Source organism: Antechinus flavipes, chromosome 3 (assembly GCF_016432865.1).
Source record: "Antechinus flavipes isolate AdamAnt ecotype Samford, QLD, Australia chromosome 3, AdamAnt_v2, whole genome shotgun sequence".
NCBI lineage: Eukaryota > Metazoa > Chordata > Mammalia > Dasyuromorphia > Dasyuridae > Antechinus > Antechinus flavipes.
Window position 1 is genome coordinate 609,050,343 of NC_067400.1, and position 19,926 is coordinate 609,070,268.

The following is a 19,926-nucleotide window of genomic DNA, read 5'->3' on the forward strand; positions in this document are numbered from 1 at the left end:
AAGGAAGAGGAAGAGAATGTGATTTGGTTTATGATATTCTGAAGATCATGGAATATAACATTATTTGGTAACATTAACCTGGGCATTCTGTGCCCATTGGGAGATTGATTATTGATTTTTCTGGGGAAGGCTAACAGTGGAAAAGTGTTAGATTTGAAATCAAAAAGACCTGGATTCAATCCCTTTCCTAATTCTGGTTGTGTGACTATGTACACAAATCTTGTAGCTGCTCTGAGCCTCCTAGTCTTAGCTATAAAATTAGGATGTCTGTAGCACTTTCTCCAAAGAGAGGTTGTGAGACTGAAATAAGGTGGTGTGTGTAAAGAAATAGGTGAATTTTTGCACATTTTATGTAAAATGTCTTTATGATTATAATTATTCACTTTGGACTCATCAACTAAAAGCCTGCTCCTTTGGTAAAGGGAATATTATACTTATTTAGGGATAATAAAAATAATGCCATTTGAGTTTGTAGAGTATTCATATCTTTTATTTTATTTGAATCTCACAGTGACTGTGAGATATCTAAAGGAAGGCTTTATTATATTGTTATTGTTATTGTACAGTCCTTTATAGGATTGTCCAATTCTGGAGTGGTTTGTTATTTTCTTCTCCAACTCATTTTACAGATTAGGAAACTGAGGCAAATATGGTTTGACTTAAACATGGTTAAGTGACTTGTCCAGAGTCACATAGCTTATAAATGTCTGAGGCCAGATTTGAACTCAAGGTGAAATTTTCCTGACTCCAGGCCTGGTACTCTATTCTCTGGGCCACCTAGCTACCCTAGACTTTATTATATCTATTTTCTAGAGGGAGAAACTGAGATTTTAGAGATTCATTGATTAGGGAAAGATGAATGAGGAGACATAAGACTAAAATTCACATTTCCTGATTCCTCTTCCACTACTAATGTATTTGATTATTTTCTCTGAAGCTAAGTTCCTTTTAAAAAAAAATGATGTGACAAACAAATCGTGGGAAGAGAGGATTTTACTCATGATATATTCTAATGATCGAATCTGATATTATAGATTGTAATCTGATGTAATCTTTTCCTAGAATTCTAGAAGGAGAAATGCATTAGGGTGGAAGAGAGTTGTAGAGTTTGAGATGGTTGAAAAATACTGACCTTCTCCTGCCTCACAATTACCTGATGATAAATTAATCCATGGGGATTTATCCAGTGGACATCTCTGACTATAGAATTCATTGGTTTTTAGAGGTAGAGGGGAGTTCTAAGATCTCCCTTTTAGTTTATGGATGAGAAAATGGAAGCCAAGAGCAGGAATGGTTTGCCCCAAGGCCCACAGGCAGCAAATGCCAGATTCATGATTTGATTTCCTTCTCAAGCATGTGAATCTCCAACCTCGCTAACCATGCCCAACTTATTGCTCATAACTGAGAGTATTTTTCTTTCATTTTAAGGAAATATAAGAAAAAGAAGGTACCAAGCCACAGGAAGAAAAAAATGACTTACAAAGACAGAGTTCGCACATTGCGCCTGCGAAAAACTATGAGCAACCTGGATAAAATACATAATGAAAAGAAATTCTTTCTTATGAGAACCAAGTGAGTATGTTTTAGTGGGGGAAAAACTAAAGGAAGGAACTGAACTGGAAAAGTCTGCCCTGAGCACCCAGAGGGCTTTGGGGGATTCAACTCCACCTGCCTTTCTCAGCAGTGTCCCAATGGGGACAGTCAGTGTGTAGGGATGAGACAATGTTGCAAGATTTTTTCCCAGCAGAGATTCAGCTACAAGTTCCCAAGGAATGATGAGCTCCTGTTATGACACATTCCTTTGAGGGATAGGGGATAACTTTGGGGAGGTGATGATAAGAGTTTGTAGAATTGTGGATCTGATCTCCCTCTCCCTCTCCTTCTCCCTTTTCTTCTCCCTCTTCTCTCTCTCTTTCTCTCTCTCTCTCTCTCTTTCCTCTCCTCTCCTCTCCTCTCCTCTCCTCTTCTCTCTCTCTCTCTCTCTCTCTCTCTCTCTCTCTCTCTCTCTCTCTCTCTCTCTCCTCTCCTCTCCTCTTCTCTTCTCTTCTCTCTCTCTCTTTCTCTCTTTCTCTCTCTCTCTTCTCTGTCTCTCTGTCTCTCTCTCTCTCTGTTCCTTCTGTGTGTCTCCTCTCTCCCTTCCTCTCCCTCTCTCTCCCTCCCTCCCCCCTTTTCTCTCCCTCTCTTTCCCTTCTTCCCCCCCTCTCTCTGTTTTTTGTGTTGCATATATAAGCTCCATAACATAGTTCCTTTTTGCTTCTCCCCTCATACTCCCCCATCCTACCACATATACCTTTTTTCTTTCATCAGTTCCTCAAACTGGAAGAAATTTCTGCTTATCAGGAGACCTCTAAAATAAGGAAGATAAGATACAGCCTCCAACCCCCTTCCCAGCAACCCAAAGCTCAATTCGTTTAAACCTTCCCCTCCTTGTCATATTCAGAAGGTCTAATTAGTCCATTAAGAATAGTATAAAGGGAGGCTGAGTACTGATCGTTGCTAGGGATACGTGCCTAGAGACAAAAAAATCCCTAGTATAGCAATGATTAGGGGGGCTCTGAAGAAGCCGCTCCATGGGCTGCGTTGGTGGGGATTGATTCTTTGATATTTCCCTGGGAATCATGAAGCAAATGACTTGAAAGTGATACTAGCGTACAAATCTCAAAGAAGGTGTTAAAATTTTATTTCTAAATCAGCAAGTGAAAAGGAGTGACTGGAAAGATCAAGCTCGTTCTCTCTAGTTTGGCAGGACCCTAAGAGCCCCCTCCACACGCATGCTCTGGGGCGAGAAGACACATAAAAGAGAGTTTCTGGGCCATGAAGCTCTGGGAAGAGCTTTTCTCTCTGTAATTGTTTGATTCAAGACCCTCCTTGTCCATAGCACCCATAGGGGCCAAGAGATCAAGGAAGCGGGAAAGAAAGGAGAGGGGGAAAGGAAGGGAGGAAGAAAAGAAGAAAGGAGGAATAGAAGAAAGGAAGGAAAGAAGGAGAAAGGGAAGAAGGGAGGGAGAGAGGGAGGAAGGAAGGAAGGAAGGAATAGAAGGAAGGAAGGAGGAATAGAAGGAAGAAAGGAAGGAAGGAAGAGAGGGAGGAAGGAAGGAAAAGAAGGAAGGGAGAAGGAAAGGAAGAAAAAAAAAGAAAAGAGAGAAGGGAGACGGGGGAATGAAGGAATCTTTATTTATCTAGCATCTATGTGTGCTTACCACTATGTTAAGTGCTTAGGATAGCCATTTGATGAAGGAAATGAAGGAAGAAGGGAAAGAGAAAGGGGAAGGAAGAAAAGAGAAAGAAAGGAAGGAGCATTTCTTATGTACTTAATTCTGTGCTAAGTGCTAGGGATAAACATGTGATGAAGGTAGAAAGGGAGGAAGGGAAAAAGGAAGAAAGGAAAAAGAAGGAAGAAGGAAGGGAGGAAGAAAAGAAAGTATTTATTTAGCACCTACTATGTCCTCATCATTGTGTTTAGTGCTGGACATAGGAAAAAAAAAAAGCCAGACAGTCTCTGTTCTCAAGGAGCTCACATTCTAGTGGGAGAGACAATTCTTACAAAGGGGTGCTGCTGCAAGGCAGATGGAAAGGCCCTATGATGTTCAGCATGCAGTAGTAAAGCAGAGGGTGATACATCCCCTTCAGTGTCATTTCCATTGATAAAACCACATCCTTTCCTGACTTTGGACCACTTGAGAGTGCCAAGGTCTTTGATGGTATGAGCTCTCTCTTCCATGTCTTTGGTAGCCATGACTTCTGAGGGTGCAGGGGCTGCCACAGCTGCAGAGACACCCACCAGGGTGCATTTCTGCAGCAGAACTTGTCCCCTGGGCAACAGCTCTGAGGGTCGAGTCCGATGTAATGGTGATATCCCCAAAGACGGTCCTAATTCCGTGTATGATACGGAGAGGAGAAACATACAAAAGAGTGAGGGAAGCTCCATAATTCCTAGCACACTGAATGACACATCCCTGTTAGGGAAGTTTTAGTGTTTCCAAGCTATCAGGACTGCTTCCCGGTGTCATCTGAATCATGTCAGGTGGCGCTTCTGGGGAAGACCATGTGAGCCAGCCGGCACAATCAGTCATACAGTCCCCTGGGAGGGTGTTTGAGCCATTAGAACAATGAGAGGACAGACAGGAGCGATCTACAGTTTGATTTGTCTGAGTACCTCTAGCTTCACAGAATGGATAGAGAGGCCAAGAAAGACCTGAATTTGGGGTAGCCCTGAAGTCAGGAGGACCTGAGTTCAAATCCGCCTCAGACACTTAACACTTCCTAGCTGTATGACCTTGGGCAAGTCACTTAACCCCAATTGTCTCAGGAAAAAATAAATAAATAAACAACTAGAAAGACCTGAATTCAAATCTATTTCTGACACCTTGCTGTCTTTGTGACAATCAGTTAACATCTCTGTGTTATATGCAAATCTCTAAGACCATCGATGGTAGAAGAGTTTGTAAACTGCAGTGGTGGAGGGATATTCCTGTTTGGGAGTTCCGGGCATCAGTAAAATCCCAGTTCTGAGACAAAAAACCAAAACTAAGACCGGACACCCAATTTCAGCCCCAGCTGCCACCATTTCTCCCCTGTCCCACTCCTCCCGTGGGCAAGTAGAAATGGCCCCTCCCTCCTCTTCCTCCCCTTCCCAAGAGTCCTCTCTTTCCAGAAGAGGAAGAAGATGACCACGCATGTAGCTAAAACCTTTCCTTCCATTCCAGGGAGGATCTAGATGCGTGTTTGCAGCGAATAGAGTCGATTCAGAAACAGAAAGCCCAAGTGGAGGCTGAAATACAGATGGAGAAAGAGGCCCACAACAGGTGCGTAGAGCTGCTGACCTGTACTTCCTCCCCGGGAAGGAGCCGGGGGTGCGGAGGATCCTCCAAATAGCAGCTTATTCTTTCTGCGGGAGATGCACGGTGCATCCGAAGAAATAAAACATGCATTTATCTGCATCTATGTGTGTGTGCATGCACATACATACATGTGTATTGCAGAGACATGGCTGCACACACGCACATTTCCCTTGTGCGTATGTTTACACATGTGCACATATGAATACACATATGTACGTGCATTTATAGTAGGGGGTGCGTGTATGTGTATGTATACATGTGTGTATTGTGTCTACACACATTTGTGTACATATGTGTGTAGCTGATAACCTAGTTGTGTTCTTTTGGGGGGGAACTTTGGGATTATCATGAGACCACTGGCCCCCAAAATAGCTGGAGCATGGCAGCTGCCAGGAGGTGTAATGGGAATGGATCCATCCTTATGATGACCATTTATCCACAGAAAGAACACATGCACCTGGAGGGGGAATCTTAATTTAGCAGGGCAGCTCGGGGTCATGGAAAAACCCAAACCTGGATCAAGAAGGTCAATATTCCAGATTTCCAAACAACTGATTTATGAATATACTTTTATTTTTAATATTTTATTAAATATTCATATGAATATGCTTTTAAATTAGAACCAGTTCCTGAGGGGGTATTTATTCTCTTAATGAGAAAGAGTAGAGCAATACCATTCAATTGGGAAACGGTCACTGCCTCTCTGACCACCCATTTCCAAATCTGTAAAATGAAGGGGGTAGATGAGCAGATTGCAAAGATCCCTTCTGCTTCTGATGTTCTGTGACTCTTTAAAGGGATGGTGCAGTCTAATAGGTGTCTTTGCTGGGACCTAGAAACTGGGGGAATCTCATCGAAAGCCATTATGGTAACATAAATAGAGAAACGTTTCAAATGTGGGTCTCAGCCTGAAGGCTCGGGGAGCCTGCGAGATTTTCCCGTTCAGCATTCCCAACATCTTCCTTCCTCCCTCTGATTTGCCCACCCCAGTGCAGCTGTGTTTCGTCTACAAGCCATGCACCAACGTCTGTGCACCGAACAGGAGCATGAGAAAGACCTGGAGATGGAGATTGCTTCGATTCTAAAAGAAAACGAGTAAGTTCAGAAATGCGATGGGATGGAAGGGACTTGGGGTTCATCGTAACGTTTGCTTATTAAACAGGGCTGCACACTCCTAAGGGCTAAAGTCCCTTATTCATGCATCTGAAGGAGAAAAAAATTACCTAAGTTTATAAATGGGAACACTGGTCTTCAAGCCAGGAAAACCCAAGCTTTAATCTTCCTCCAGACATTTGTCAGGTCCTGAGCAAATCCTTTAATATCTCTAAGCCTCGGTATCCTCATCTGTAAAATGAGGCTAATAATAGCATCTGTTTCCCAGAATTGTTGTGCGATTCAAAGGAGATACTGTGTATGAAGTACTCTATAAACCTCAAGGTTTAATGTAAATGGTAGTTAATGGGACAGCTAGTGGGCACCATGGAACAGAGTGTACCAGGTCAGGAGTTAGGAGAGACTTATCTTGAGTGCAAATCCAGCACTTATTAGCTGAGTGACCCTGGACAAGTCACTTAATCCTGTTTGCCTTAGTTTATTCATCTTTAAAATGAGCTAGAGAAGGAAGGGGCTAACTATTATCTGTGTGAGCTTGGGCAAGCCACTTCACCCTGTGTGCCTCAGTTTACTCATCTGTAAAATGAGCCAGAGAAGGAAGTGACAAAATATTATTTGTGTGAGCCTGGGCAAGCCACTTCGCCCTGCTTGCCTCATTTTACTCATCTGTAAAAATGAGCTAGACAGTAATGAACTGAACCAGCTACACCCAGGGAAAGAACTCTGGGAGATGATTATGAACCATTACATAGAATTCCCAATCCTTCTATTTTTGTCTATCTGCATTTTGGATTTCCTTCACAGGCTAATTGTACAACATTTCAAAGTCCAACTCTTTTTGTACAGCAAAATAACTGTATGGACATGTATACATATATTGTATCTAACTTATGCTTTAACATATTTAACATGTATTGGTCAACCTGCGTCTGGGGGAAGGGGTGAGGGGAAGGAGGGGAAAAGTTGGAATGAAAGGATTTGCAATTGTCAATGCTGAAAAATTACCCATGCATATATCTTGTAAATAAAAAGCTATAATAAAAAAATGAGCTAGAAAAGCAAGTGGCAAACCATTATCTGTGTGAGCCTGGGCAAGCCACTTCACCCTGTTTGCCTCAGTTTATTCATCTGTAAAAATGAGCTAGAGAAGGAAACGCTAAGCCACGACAGTTTCTTTGCCCAAAAAACCCCAGATAGAATCACATCTATATGACTTAACAACGACCACAAAGTTAGCTGACAACAGAAAACTAATTGAACCCTCAGAGATGATGTAAAGGTTAAAAGGACAACCCTCGACTTTGGTTCATGGAGCTTTTCAGTTTACCCATTTTTCTTATTCTTCCTCCAAAGTATTAAACTTAATTTTCCTTTCTTACGGTTCTGTTCTGTAAAATATTTAGCACATTTCCTGAAGGAATGTTTCTAGTCCATTGCTTTAAGAGAACTTAGGGAAAAATTATAAAATCAGATTACTTTGTGGGCCCAGCCAAACAGCCTTGTGTGGTTGGTGTGTTTTAGTAAGAACTATCTATTGGGCCTGGGGGAGGGGAGCAGTGGGAGCAAATGGAGAAAGGAAGACAGGAGAACAAATGAGAGGCTTCCAGCACCTCCCTCTTTCCCTCCCACCCCCAAATAAGAGGAGGGATTAAAAACCCAATACTGTAAAAATTGTGTCAAAAGCCCTTAGTGAGAAACAAAATGCTATTTAAGGCCTCTGTTGATATTGTGTACTCTTGGTGAGTCTATTTTATCTCAAACCAAACTACCTAGCAGGTTAATACAAGGAGTTTTAAAAATTATTTATAGCCCATTTTTCAGTATAACATTTAGAATACAGGGAGGACTTGGCTAAAGCACAATAGGAGGGATGAATCACTAGAGGGCGCCATAATGGATAGAGTGCTGGGTTAGGCGTCAGGAAGACTCATCTCCCCGAGTTCAAATCCAGCCTCAGAAACTTACTAGTTGTGTGATCCTGGGCAAGTCACTTCACTGTTTCCCTCAGTTTCCTCATCTGTAAAAATGAGCTGGAGAAGGGAATGACAAATTGCTCCAGTATCTTTGCCTAGAAAACTCCAAAAAGAGGTCCCAGAGTCATTCATGATTGAAAACCAATTAAAAAGTAAGACAGGACTGTGTGTTTAGGGGACTATTGGGAGTAGAGACCACCATATGAAATGGTAGGAAGAGTATTGGGCCTGGAATCAAATTCTTCCTTTGCCACTTGTTTCTATTCCTTGAGTCTCTGTTTCCTTCTCTGAGAAGGTTAAACTACATGACCTCTAGGGGTCCCTTCCAACCATAGATTTATGAGCCTTTGAAAAGAAAACATAGCTATAGAAAGGAAGATGGGAAGATGCTTTCCCTAGAAAAGAGAAGGATCTTTTATATCACATTTCTTTCCCCCACTTCACACACACATACACACAGAGTCTGCTTATTGTTCAGTCATTTCTATCTCTTTGTGACCCCATTTGGGATTTTCTTGGGAGAGATGGGAATGGTTTGACACTTCCTTCTCCAACTCATTTGACAGATGAGGAAACTGAGGCAAACAGGGTGAAGTGACTTGCCCAGTGTCACACAGCTACTAAGTGTCTGAGGCTGGATTTGAACTCAGAAGAGTCTCCTGACATCAGACCCAGTGTTCTATCCACTATATCACTCAACTACTCCCAGCCCCCATTGCCTATACCCATAATACAGATTAACATTTGTAATAAAGTTCTGTTACATTATTGATTAAACAGACTTTTATGAAATAACCAGGGAATTTAATCACTTCTTACATTATCCCAACATGTAATGGGCTGAGGCTTGAGTTGATGCACTGAGGTCCCAAGCACATGAGGCTAAATAGTAATTGGACCATACTCTATTAATAGATAAGCTTGGAGAGAGAATGGCCCCCACCCACTCTTTGTGCAAGTCCTGATGTGTTGTATAGGAAATGACGATTTTGGTGGGTGGAGGCAGGGGAGTGGAAAAGGAAGGGGAAGGAGAGACTCTTAAGGAAGGGGAGGAGATGGCTCAGTGGATAGAGCACTAGCCTTGAAGTCAAGAGGACCTGAGTTCAAATCCAACCTCAGACACTTAACAAACAGAAAAAGTAAGTGGAGGCAACTGTGGCAATGGCAGTCCCAAAAGTCTCTCCTTCCCCTTCCTTTTCCACTCCCCTGCCTCCACCCACCAAAATCGTCATTTCCTATACAACACATCAGGACTTGCACAAAGAGTGGGTGGGGGCCATTCTCTCTCCAAGCTTATCTATTAATAGAGTATGGTCCAATTACTATTTAGCCTCATGTGCTTGGGACCTCAGTGCATCAACTCAAGCCTCAGCCCATTACACCAACAGGAATGTGTGTTTCACATTCCAAACAACTGATTTATAAATATACTTTTAAATCAGAACAACTTTGTGAGGGGGTATTCTCTAGATGTATATGTGTATTGTGAAAGGCTATGAGTGTGAAGTGGTGGAGACAGAGATGCTCATTGCCTGTTTGTGATACTGACCGTATGATCCTGGTCCCTGGTCACCTACCCTCTCCAAGGCTGTTGATGTGGAACGGGTGCCAATCTGCATTGATGAAAGGAATTTCCTCCTATAGGAATTCTATATGCTGCTGAAGTCATGGGTCTAGATTTTTTAAAAAAAGATCTAAATATAAGATATATATGTACATATATTTATGTGCATGTGTGTATGTGTGTGTGTATATCTACCTGTGTGTATGTATGTATGTATGGGGAGAGAGAGATATATATATGCATGCATACATGTATGTATGTATGTGTATACATATATTCACATACATACATACACACAAGTATATATATACACACAGTATATATGAGGTGTTCTGGGAAGACTAGCGCCTCAGGCCCTTTTGGGGGCCGCTTGTTTAACTTTGGTGACCATTTGTCACTCAACTTTCACTGATGGCTTCAAGAAGCAGCAATTGCATCCTGGTAAAAACCATCTTAATAGGCAGACGAAACCAGTTTGAGGTAACCAACAGACCACATTCTCATTGATGAGTTGGGGGGTATCACCCCAAGTATGTGAAGACTTCTCCTGGGGATTGAGTAGAAATTTGTTCCAGTGGCCATGAAAGCAGTTGAAGGCGGGAGGGCTTAGAGCCTGGTCAGACATCAAAGTTGTCAAGGTCATCCACTGCATCTTGGACCATCTCCAGCCATCTTGATTTTTGTCTTGCCACTGATCTCAATGATTGAGTGTGACGCTGTTGATTTTGTGCAACTCTACCTCACTTCAGTTCACCCACAAGCCAAGCCATCACCCATGATGTCATTGGTCCTATTCAAAAACAAAGGACAAACAACAAACACATATATAATCATGTATATTTATACATCCAGGGTATAGAATTGATTATAGCTATTTGTATATGCTGTGACAGCAATAAAAAAAAATTCTCTACAAACTATCTATCCAGACTTCCCTCTGCAATTTCAGCAACATGCTGCTTTTCAATGCCAGGAATATATCTGTACCTTTTAGTCCCAGTTAGTCAAGCTAGGATGAATGCTTTACTATATGGTAGAGCTGAAAAAATGGATGGATGAATGAAGAGACATTTGTTTAGAGCTAATTATATGGCAAGTATCCGAAACTCTGGGATGTAAAAAAAAAATTGGTAAAACGGTATTCTAAGCAAGCCCAGGTTTCTAGAGCTTTTCCTGTAAAAAATCATTTCATTTTATGTGCTTCATAGACTCCCAAAAATGAATAACTAGGTACTCAATGGATTTAGGCCTTCATCTGGTCATGAAAGGGTTGGGAGAGATTTTCTCATGTTACAGCTGAAGAGAGACTCCAAGAAACCTTTGCAACTGGGTCTCTTCTCTTTTTTTCCCTTATTCCTTCCTTTGGTCAACAGTTCTAGAGGAGAAAGTGAGCCAGATGACTTTGCACAGCCCTCACTTAAATCCAATTCACTTGCATGTTGTGGTCTCACCTCTCTGATGTCTTCAGTAATGAAGACTAAATAATCATCTTCCTCTATAATATTAAATAGTTATTACCAACACTAGATTTTTGGAGCCTTCCCTCCATGATCTTCTCCCCGAGGTTCCATACTCCTCCACTGCTTCCTCTGTCATTCCTCTCAAACTTCCAGGATGATTTGGGTCTTTGGTTCCCATGTTCCCCAAGAGTGTCCCCTGCTCTCTACTGTCCAAAGATTTGAGCCAAAATTCATTGCTTCAAACTGTAGCTACAAAACAGCGAGTGGGGTCAGAGTGATTGGATTGAGAGCACTAAGAGTGGTACCAAAAGCAAGGGCTAATCTTCAAAATTTGTTTGTTAAGAATTATCTTATGGTGGATTCTTTCAATTTCCCTGTTAGGGAATTATACCCTGTTGCCCCAACAAGCGAACTCTTGAAGGCTGTGACAACAAGGGGTGAGGTCTGGCTGATATTGCACAGCTGGACAGATTTTAAGAGCACATCTGGTGACAGGCTGCATGCTTGTCACCTAGAGACTAGTCAGACTGAGTTTGTAGATAGATACCCATCTCCAGATCTTCCATTTATGAAGGGAAATGGGTCTTTCTGACCTTTCTTCTCTTAAAAGCCTTCTAAAGTGATAGAAGAGCCACACCTTGGATCAATGATCCACCCTGAGGGGCTCCTGGAGTCTCAGTTTGAATATTGATTATCTAGACTTCAGTTTTGTCATGGATAAAATGAGGGGATTGGACTAGATGCCCTCTGAAACCCCTTTTAGCTTCAGTCCTTCGGTCCTAAGACTTCTATGGGCCTCAGTTTCCATTTGTAAAATATAAAGACGGGGGGAGGATGGGCGGGGGGTTAAATCAGATCACTTCCAAGGTCACTTTCCAGCTTTAAAGGGATGAATCTATGGTCTGTTTTCATTGTGATGATGAAATGGATTTAGCCAAGTGAGCTGATGCTAGATTCAGAGGAATGACACACACTTAAATTTTTTTTTCCTTAATTGTATTTTATTTTTCCAAATATATGTATACATAGTTTTACAAAGTAAAACTTTGTATTCTAAATATTTTCCCTCCCTCCCTTACCACCCCCCCCAAGACAAAAAGCAATCTGATGTAGGTTAAATCATTTATATGCAATTCTTTTAAACATATTATCATTTTTGTCATAATGTGTAAGAAAAATCAGATCAAAAAGGAAAAAAAACCACTGAAATAGCCCAGGCAATGAAATTCAAGATGGCCATAGTAATTCATAATTTAGAACTAATTTATTTGTAACCGGCCTAGATGGTGTGCATGGCCAGGACGGACCTCCGTTAGGATTCTGGCATGGTTCTGTGCCCAACTGAAGTAGGGACAGCCTTATAAGCATTCTTGTTCACCCTTGCTGGCACCTTTGACATTAAACAGTAACTCGACTTTACAGGAAGAAAGATGCAAAGGCAGATGTTTTAACATAGATAGGGATCAGGGTTAGGGGACCACCCTCATGGAACAGATATCCTTGGGAGCATTGTTGATCTGGCACTTTGAAGTGCAAAAGAAATCCCCTAATCTAGCTGAGCAGATCCAGGCCCTAAGACTGAGGGAGGGGAGGAGAGGCCAGTCCTTTGTCCATTTCACCACGAGAAAGAAAAAGCAAACAACAAAAGGTGAAATAATATGCTTCTATCCACATTCAGTCTCCAGAGTTCTCTCTCTGCATGTGGATGGCACTTTCCATCCCAAGCCTATTGGAATTGCCTTGAATCACCTCATTATCTAGACTGAAAAGAGCCAAGTCCATCCCAGTTGATCATCACATAGTCTTGTTGTTACTTATGACACACACTTTTTAACATTTTATTTTAAAGGAAAAACATGTGGCACATTGAAATCGAAGAAGGGAAATTCAACACTCTCCGGGAGAATCTTAAACTAGAAGAAGCAAAATTAGCACAATTTCTCCAAAGACAGGCAGAAGAACGGCTTATTCAGGCAAAGATGGCATCTCTCAGGATAGAACGCGCTAAAAACTTCCAGCTCCAGTAAGTGCAGCCAAAGATGGCTTCTCTCCCTCTCTTCTGAGATCTGAGAAGGGAGTGAGATGTGGTAAAAGGAGAACTGTCCTCAGGGACCCTGGGTTTGAATCCTGACTCAGTTATATGTTTTGTTGGGCAAGTGTTTTCACCTCTCAGACTCAGTTTCTCTATTTGTCAAATGGGAATTAGAGGATCTGTGTAACTTACTTCAATGTGAAGTACAACACTTTGTACCTGTAACAGAGCTTTGTCAACTTGAGCTGTTTTTACTAGATCCCCACCTGGGCCATTCTTTTACTCTTTGGGTCACTCTACAGTCTGTGTACTACTGGACCCAGCTCATATAGTTCAGAAGGTGGGGGAGGGAGGAAGGGCCCACACAAAGTGTCCCTTGTACTCAAACTCAGGGCTAGGAAATCCTAAGTGAAACCTGAGCCAGCGATCCTGCCTTCAAACCACAAATGATTAATTTGCTCATTAATGCTTGGTCACAGATCCTAATAAAGCAGAATTTATTCAGTAAGTGGCAATTTTGTACTTGAAATATTCTCTATACTACAGGTTTTGTTGTCCTTAAAAATATCAGAAATAACAGCTAGTTAGTTGGGTGTTGGTTTTTTTTTTTTTGTATATATATAATAGGAATACTTTATAATATAATAATATATAGTATTATATATAATAGTAATATATTATAGCAATACTTTCAACTATAACTTTCCCTCAGTTTTTAAAAATCAACTGAAAATATTAAAGTCACTTATGACTGCATGGAAAACTTGATTATTTTCATTCATTCAATAAACATTAAGTGCCTGCTATGTGCTAGGCACTATATTAAGTACTAGGGATACAAAAAGAGGCAAAAGATGGTGCAAATCCTGAAGGAGCTTCCCAGCTAATGGGGGAGATTCTATGTAAACAGATATAAAGCAAACTGTATACAAGATAAATAGGAAATGATTAAGAAAGTGAAAGCATTGGAATCAAGAAAAGTTAGGGAAAGCTTCCTGTAAAAGGTAGGATTTTAGATTTTAGTTAAGACTTTAAAAAATCCAGTAAAGTAAGTAAAGAAAATCAGGGATCTTATTTGTAACTTAGAATTTAATATTCCTCATCAAAACAATGTTATGCTCAAGAAACAGCCTAATAATACAATGAAAAAACTAGGCTTAGGAGAATCCTGGGTTTTAACTGTTTCACTAGCCTCTAATGAGATTCCATCTTCTTGGAGTGATTGTGCAGAATATATTTTATAAAGCTTTCAAGAGCTACAGAAATGTAAGCCACTGCTATCTTTGGTCTTTGTTGGATAGGAAGAATGGGAAGAAAGCATGGTACAATGGAAAAGGTTTTGGTTCAGAAGTTAGAGGGCTGAGTTCAAGCCCTGATCCTTACTTGTGGCTTTGGGCAACTGACGTCATCTCTCTAAGTCTCAGTTTGCTCATCTGTATAATGAGGGGGATTGGACTTAATGGTCCTTGAGCTAGGATCAAAAATATAACTACTCTATAGAGACTAAATACAAGGTATAACACTGATTCTATGGGGTGTCAGGAACTCATCTCCCATTCCCACCTTCCTTGGAAACAAGCTTGAAGGTTCTCTCTTTTCCATCTACAAACAGTAGAAAAACTGGGTTCCCTACCTTCAAGCCACTTAGTAGTAGTGGAATCTGAGGCAAGGGGTTCTGATAGGGAGAAGTGAAGGGTAATGGGTAATAAAGAGCAATTGGCGCTCAGTGGGCTGGGTGGATTGGGAGTTGGGGAGGCTGAGCAAGGAGGCTTCCTACCGGCATTGACCCACAGGAGCAGCATTTTTATTATGACCCAGTCCCCTGGTGTACCCTTTCTTTCTTTCATTGGTCACACACTTTTTAATGTGCTTCCATGGTGCTACAAAGACAAAACTAGGATTGTTGTTACAAAATTAAAAAAAAACAAAAACCCAAAGAGATCCTGCCCTCAACTTTCTACTACAGAGGAAACAGTGTATACATTGAGAAGTAAATACAAAGTAATCAGTGGCTTACATTTCAGTAGCTAACATATGGCAAAATCAGCTAAGATCATCCCCAGGCGTTATCAGCCTGTGTGTCCCTTGTGACTGGCAACACATTTTGTCTCTGGCTGTAGGCTTTCCCTTCCGTGGTCCACTATGGCATAGAATGCATTCTTGGAACTTATCCACTGATCTCTTTTTCGTTGTTTTCTGAAGATTTTTATTTAGGAAGAATTGGAAAAAATATAATGGCATGGAACACATTCCTAGAATTTATCCATTGATCTCTTTTTCTTTGTTTTCTAAAGATTTTTACCATAGGAAGAATTGGAAAGATTCAATGGCATGGAATACATTCTTAGAACTTATCCACTGATCTCTCTTTCATTGTTTTCTAAGGATTTTTACTATAGGAAGAATTTTTAAAAACTTTTTAAAAGATGTCATACAAGATGAGTTTCAGAATGTCAGGGAGGAGAGAGATTATGGGAGTCAGAAATGCTGCTGAGGGTCCCAGAAAATTAAAATCAGGAAAAAGAAAAGTAGCTTCAGGAAGTTGTATCTACTTCTCTGTCTCCTGTGTCAGACATCTTTGGGCAAGGTGAGAAATTGGAACCAGCTGAAACAGTGGAGTTTAGGCATCTTGGGGGGGGGGGGGGGGAATGACGACACATTAGGGGATGGCAAAGAGCAAGAGGTGTCCTTGCTCTGCACCCTCAACTAAATCAGCTCTTTTCTATATCATTCAAGTTGGAGAAATAGACAGAGTTTGATTTCTTCTCCCCTAAACCTCAGCTATTTTACTTGGGACAATGATTTTTTGGAAGGAGCCTTGTATTTGTGGATACATTGCATGAGATTTTATAATACTGGAAGCATGGAGATGTACTGTTTAGAAACAATCTGCCAAAATTTGTCTTGAAGCAGATTTTACTATTTAAATAACACGAGCAAAAAACATTTTGGATATTCTCCTTTGAAAGGCCAACTTGGTAATGACATCACGTATGTACGTTGTCTCCTCGTTCTGTGATACATCTCGGTGGAAAAGAGTCACCGCAGAATGTAGAGTCTGTTAAACAATCAAGAATATCAATGCCTCCCTCGTCTCAGAGATTTTTTTCTTTCTACATCCATGTCTGAAAGACAGCTTGGCAGAATGAGAACCTGCCTTGAAGCTCAGCTGCCTTTTCTTGGTGCCCTGGGCGACTCTCTCAGTTTAAAACTGTAAAGAAAGTGCTAATCTGCATGGGTGAAAGAACTTTCCACACTTGGGAGTTTCCTATAATGATGAAATAAATCACAGTTCTAGTCCTTAAAAATTGTGGGAGACAGAATCCAAGAAAGGAGGTGACCTTCAAATCAATCATTAAACATCTGTTAAATACATTTTATCTGCCAGGCAATGTGTTAAGCACTGGGGCTACAAAAAAAAGCAAAAGAGAATTCCTGCCCTCAAAGGGTTTATAATCTAATGAGGGAGACAACAACAAATATATATATGTATGTATGCATATATATATATACATACACACAGATATATGGAAGGCAGAATAAAATTAGATTATAAACTAATGAGGGAGACAACAACAAACATATATATGTATGTATGCATATATATATATATATATATATATACACACACACATAGAGAGAGATATGGAAGGCAGAATAAAACTAGATTATAAACTAATGAGGGAGACAACAAATATATGTGTGTGTGTGTGTGTGTGTGTGTGTGTGTATGCATGCATGCATATATATATATATATACACACACAGAGATCTATGCAAGGCAGAATAAAATTAGATTATAAACTGAGGGAGACAACAAATATATATGTATGTATGCACATATATATATATATATATATAATATATATATATATACACATACACACAGATATATGGAAGGCAGAATAAAACTAGAGTATAAACTAATGAGGGAGACAACAACAAATATATATGTATGTATGCCTATATATATATATATACACATACAGAGATATGCTAGGCAGAATAAATAGAAAATAATTAGCAGAGGTGAAGTGATTATACAAAGTAGATATATGAAGTAGATTGGCAGAATCATAGGTGATTAAGCAAAGTGCTTCTGGGATAGGGAACCTTTAAAGTCTCAGGAGTTCAGAGCAAAGGTGGGTCTGGGCAGTAAGGGGAGGAATATGGAAGGAGTTAAGGAAGGACTAATTCAATTGATAAGATATATAATTTAAGTGTATCTTAGATGCACTAGACAAGGCAGTCTGGGAAAACTGACCTTGTTTTGCGTGGGATTATGGCTGGTTAAGAATCTTAGAGGTGATATGTATTTATCTTGGTCTTCTTCACCAGGAAAGCAATGGAAAGAGAAAAGAACTATGAACTCCATCGTCAAAAAGTGATCTCCGATGCCAAGAAGAATCATAAGATCGCAGTCCAGTTCCTAAGAAGGACCTTGGCAAAGTATTCCTTGTGTTTTTATCTCTGCTGTGGCCCTTTCTTTTCATGCTCCTGCCCAGAAAAATCAGATTTGAGGTTCCTTGAGCAGGATCTTTTGTCAGTGTTGAAAATGGCTCAGAAAGCAGCAGTAAGCGAGTGGGAGATGCAGTATATGGGACTCAGGGTCGAGGATGTGAGGGATGTAGAAGACCCTTACCCAAAATGATTACTCAGAGATCCCTCAGTAGAAGGCAGAAAAGTTGTTTATTGAAAACCTCCGGAGGATGAGCCATCTCATCATGAGATAAGAAAGAGAAAGCTCACAGTAGGAGGGTTAAAGAAATAGTAAAGATACATAGCTTTTATACAAGAAATTACATCACGAGTAAGAGAGCATTGAGAAGGGGAGGGGGAGGCATCTAATTGGTTGTTGCTATTTGGGGAGATTGGAATGGAAGGTTTCTGTTTCCCTGAAATCTCCTGATTTCTAGGAAACAGAAAGTCAGGCCTTCAGGCTTAATCAAGCAGAGAGTGGTCCAGCTAATAGACTAAATATCGATTAATGTCAAATACCGATAAATGTCATCAGCTCAGATTAAGTAAATATGTTTCTAGCTGGCCAAGGCTCAAGTAGATATGAGCCTGCACATATTACACAGGTCATAGGGGAAACACAGAAATAATGAAAATAAAATACAGAAAAGGAATTCATACATTTCTGTAAGTTCTTCACCTTATCTCTATTCCCCACAAGGAGATGTGGCACTTACTACTATATAATCCTGGGCAAGTCACTTTGCTACTGTCTACCTTGGTTTCCTCAACTGTAATTCGGGGATAATCTCCCTCCCAGGGTTATTGTGATCCACGTGATCACATGACAATCTTTGGAGAATGCTTTACAAACTTCAAAATGCTACAAAAATATTAGCTGTTCATTATTTTGGATCCACTTTCTTAGTCATGGTTAGAGGATAGAATAGTACCTTTACTCATCTCTACTCAAGTGGTAACTATTTTCTCCCAACATAAAACACATGATAACAAACATATTAATTGCCGACTGTGTACCATGAACCACGTCAATCACTGTGAATACAAAGATGAGAAATGGCATAATCCTTACTCCCAGGGAATTTACAGTTTTGGGGAGGGGGAGGTAACACAGGAATGGATAAATATAACACAAGGTGTGAGAGTGACCTAAGAGACACTCAGAGAAAGTGCTCTAGGAAAATGGGAGAAAAGAAAGTATACTTTCAAGCTTTCTTAAGTGTTTGGTCCTCTTTAAAAAATGGCCTTGGAACAAGCGATCCTTATCTCCTCTATCTCCCTCCACCCCTACCCCAGCCTCCTTCAGTTGACCTTTCAGATGCTTAATAGTATACACCTGCTCTGGTTGCTTAAAGTGCTTCTTTCCAACAGGGTTCACAATAAAGAACTGAAGGAGGAAATGATATCACAAGACTACATGAGGAGAAGAATGGATGCTGTGATATCCCTGAAGAACAACATCACCATGAGTCGGGTATCATGCCCTCCACCACTACATGCATTCTTCCCTCTCCTAGTTGTAAAGTACATGGTTTTCTTGTGGAAAAGATTCTCCTCCAAAGATATGAGAGTTTCTCAACACATTAAATGCCATTAGGGATAGGAAAGGACATCACTGGGAACTCCCAGATGGGGCAACTCCCTCTACCAAAACAGATCGGTACCTATGGTCTGAGAAATGAAGGGATTTGCCCAGTCATAATCAAGATGTGTCAACACTAGGATTTGAACTCAAATCTTCCTTGTTTCTAATCAAGTTTCCTGTCCACTAGTCATACTACTTAATTGTTTCATTGTCTCTAGAAATTTTTTTGTTCTAGACTTGAAACTAGAAATTCCTTATTAGAGACTTGGGTCTAGAAATTCACTATTTTTATTAAAAATAGACTGAAAATTTGCTTATCACAGTGCAATCCCAGCTTCCTTTGGAAAAGTTCCTAATGCCCTTGAGTGAGTTCTTACTGTGGGTGCCGGGCATGGAAGTCACATCCTGAAATCCAGACCACCTCCATTCTTTGTAAGCAACATGCCTGTCTCCAGATAATACCAAAATAACCAGGAAATTTGATCAGTCAGTTAAAAAAAAATCGGTTGTCTAGTCCTAGAGACCAAGCAAACGATTGAATTGTTTCAGTATGTCATGGCTGGATAAGTGGCAAGAGGAAATAAGGAAGGTTTGATGAGGAAGTGTACCAGATCATCTTGATAACAGGACACTAGAGACTATTGAAAAAAAACACAGCCAATCAGGTGCCAGAGATCAAGTTCAGAGAGTTCAGCTAAAGGAAGGAAGCACAGATAGATATTACATAGATCCAGGGAAGCCAGAGACCAAGCATTCAGCCGTCTGCCAAAGTAGGAAGGAAGACGCAGTTGTACGAGTTATAGGCAGACAGGTACAGAGTCTGAAACATAAGATACCAGGATTCTGGTCAAGGAGCCTGGAGAAACTTAGGCCCATCAG

The 19,926-nt window shown here is 40.6% G+C and overlaps 1 protein-coding gene across 1 annotated transcript in view; it reads left to right on the plus strand.

The window, feature by feature from the left end:
* The window catches only part of CFAP74 (cilia and flagella associated protein 74), a 132,863-nt gene that overhangs the window by 14,478 nt on the left and 98,459 nt on the right, over window positions 1-19,926 (plus strand). The window contains exons 4-9 of the mRNA XM_051988786.1: window positions 1,429-1,572; window positions 4,707-4,805; window positions 5,832-5,936; window positions 12,801-12,974; window positions 17,322-17,432; window positions 18,834-18,936. Of these exons, the coding sequence (XP_051844746.1) occupies window positions 1,429-1,572; window positions 4,707-4,805; window positions 5,832-5,936; window positions 12,801-12,974; window positions 17,322-17,432; window positions 18,834-18,936 (736 nt within the window). The remainder of the gene's footprint in view (window positions 1-1,428; window positions 1,573-4,706; window positions 4,806-5,831; window positions 5,937-12,800; window positions 12,975-17,321; window positions 17,433-18,833; window positions 18,937-19,926) is intronic.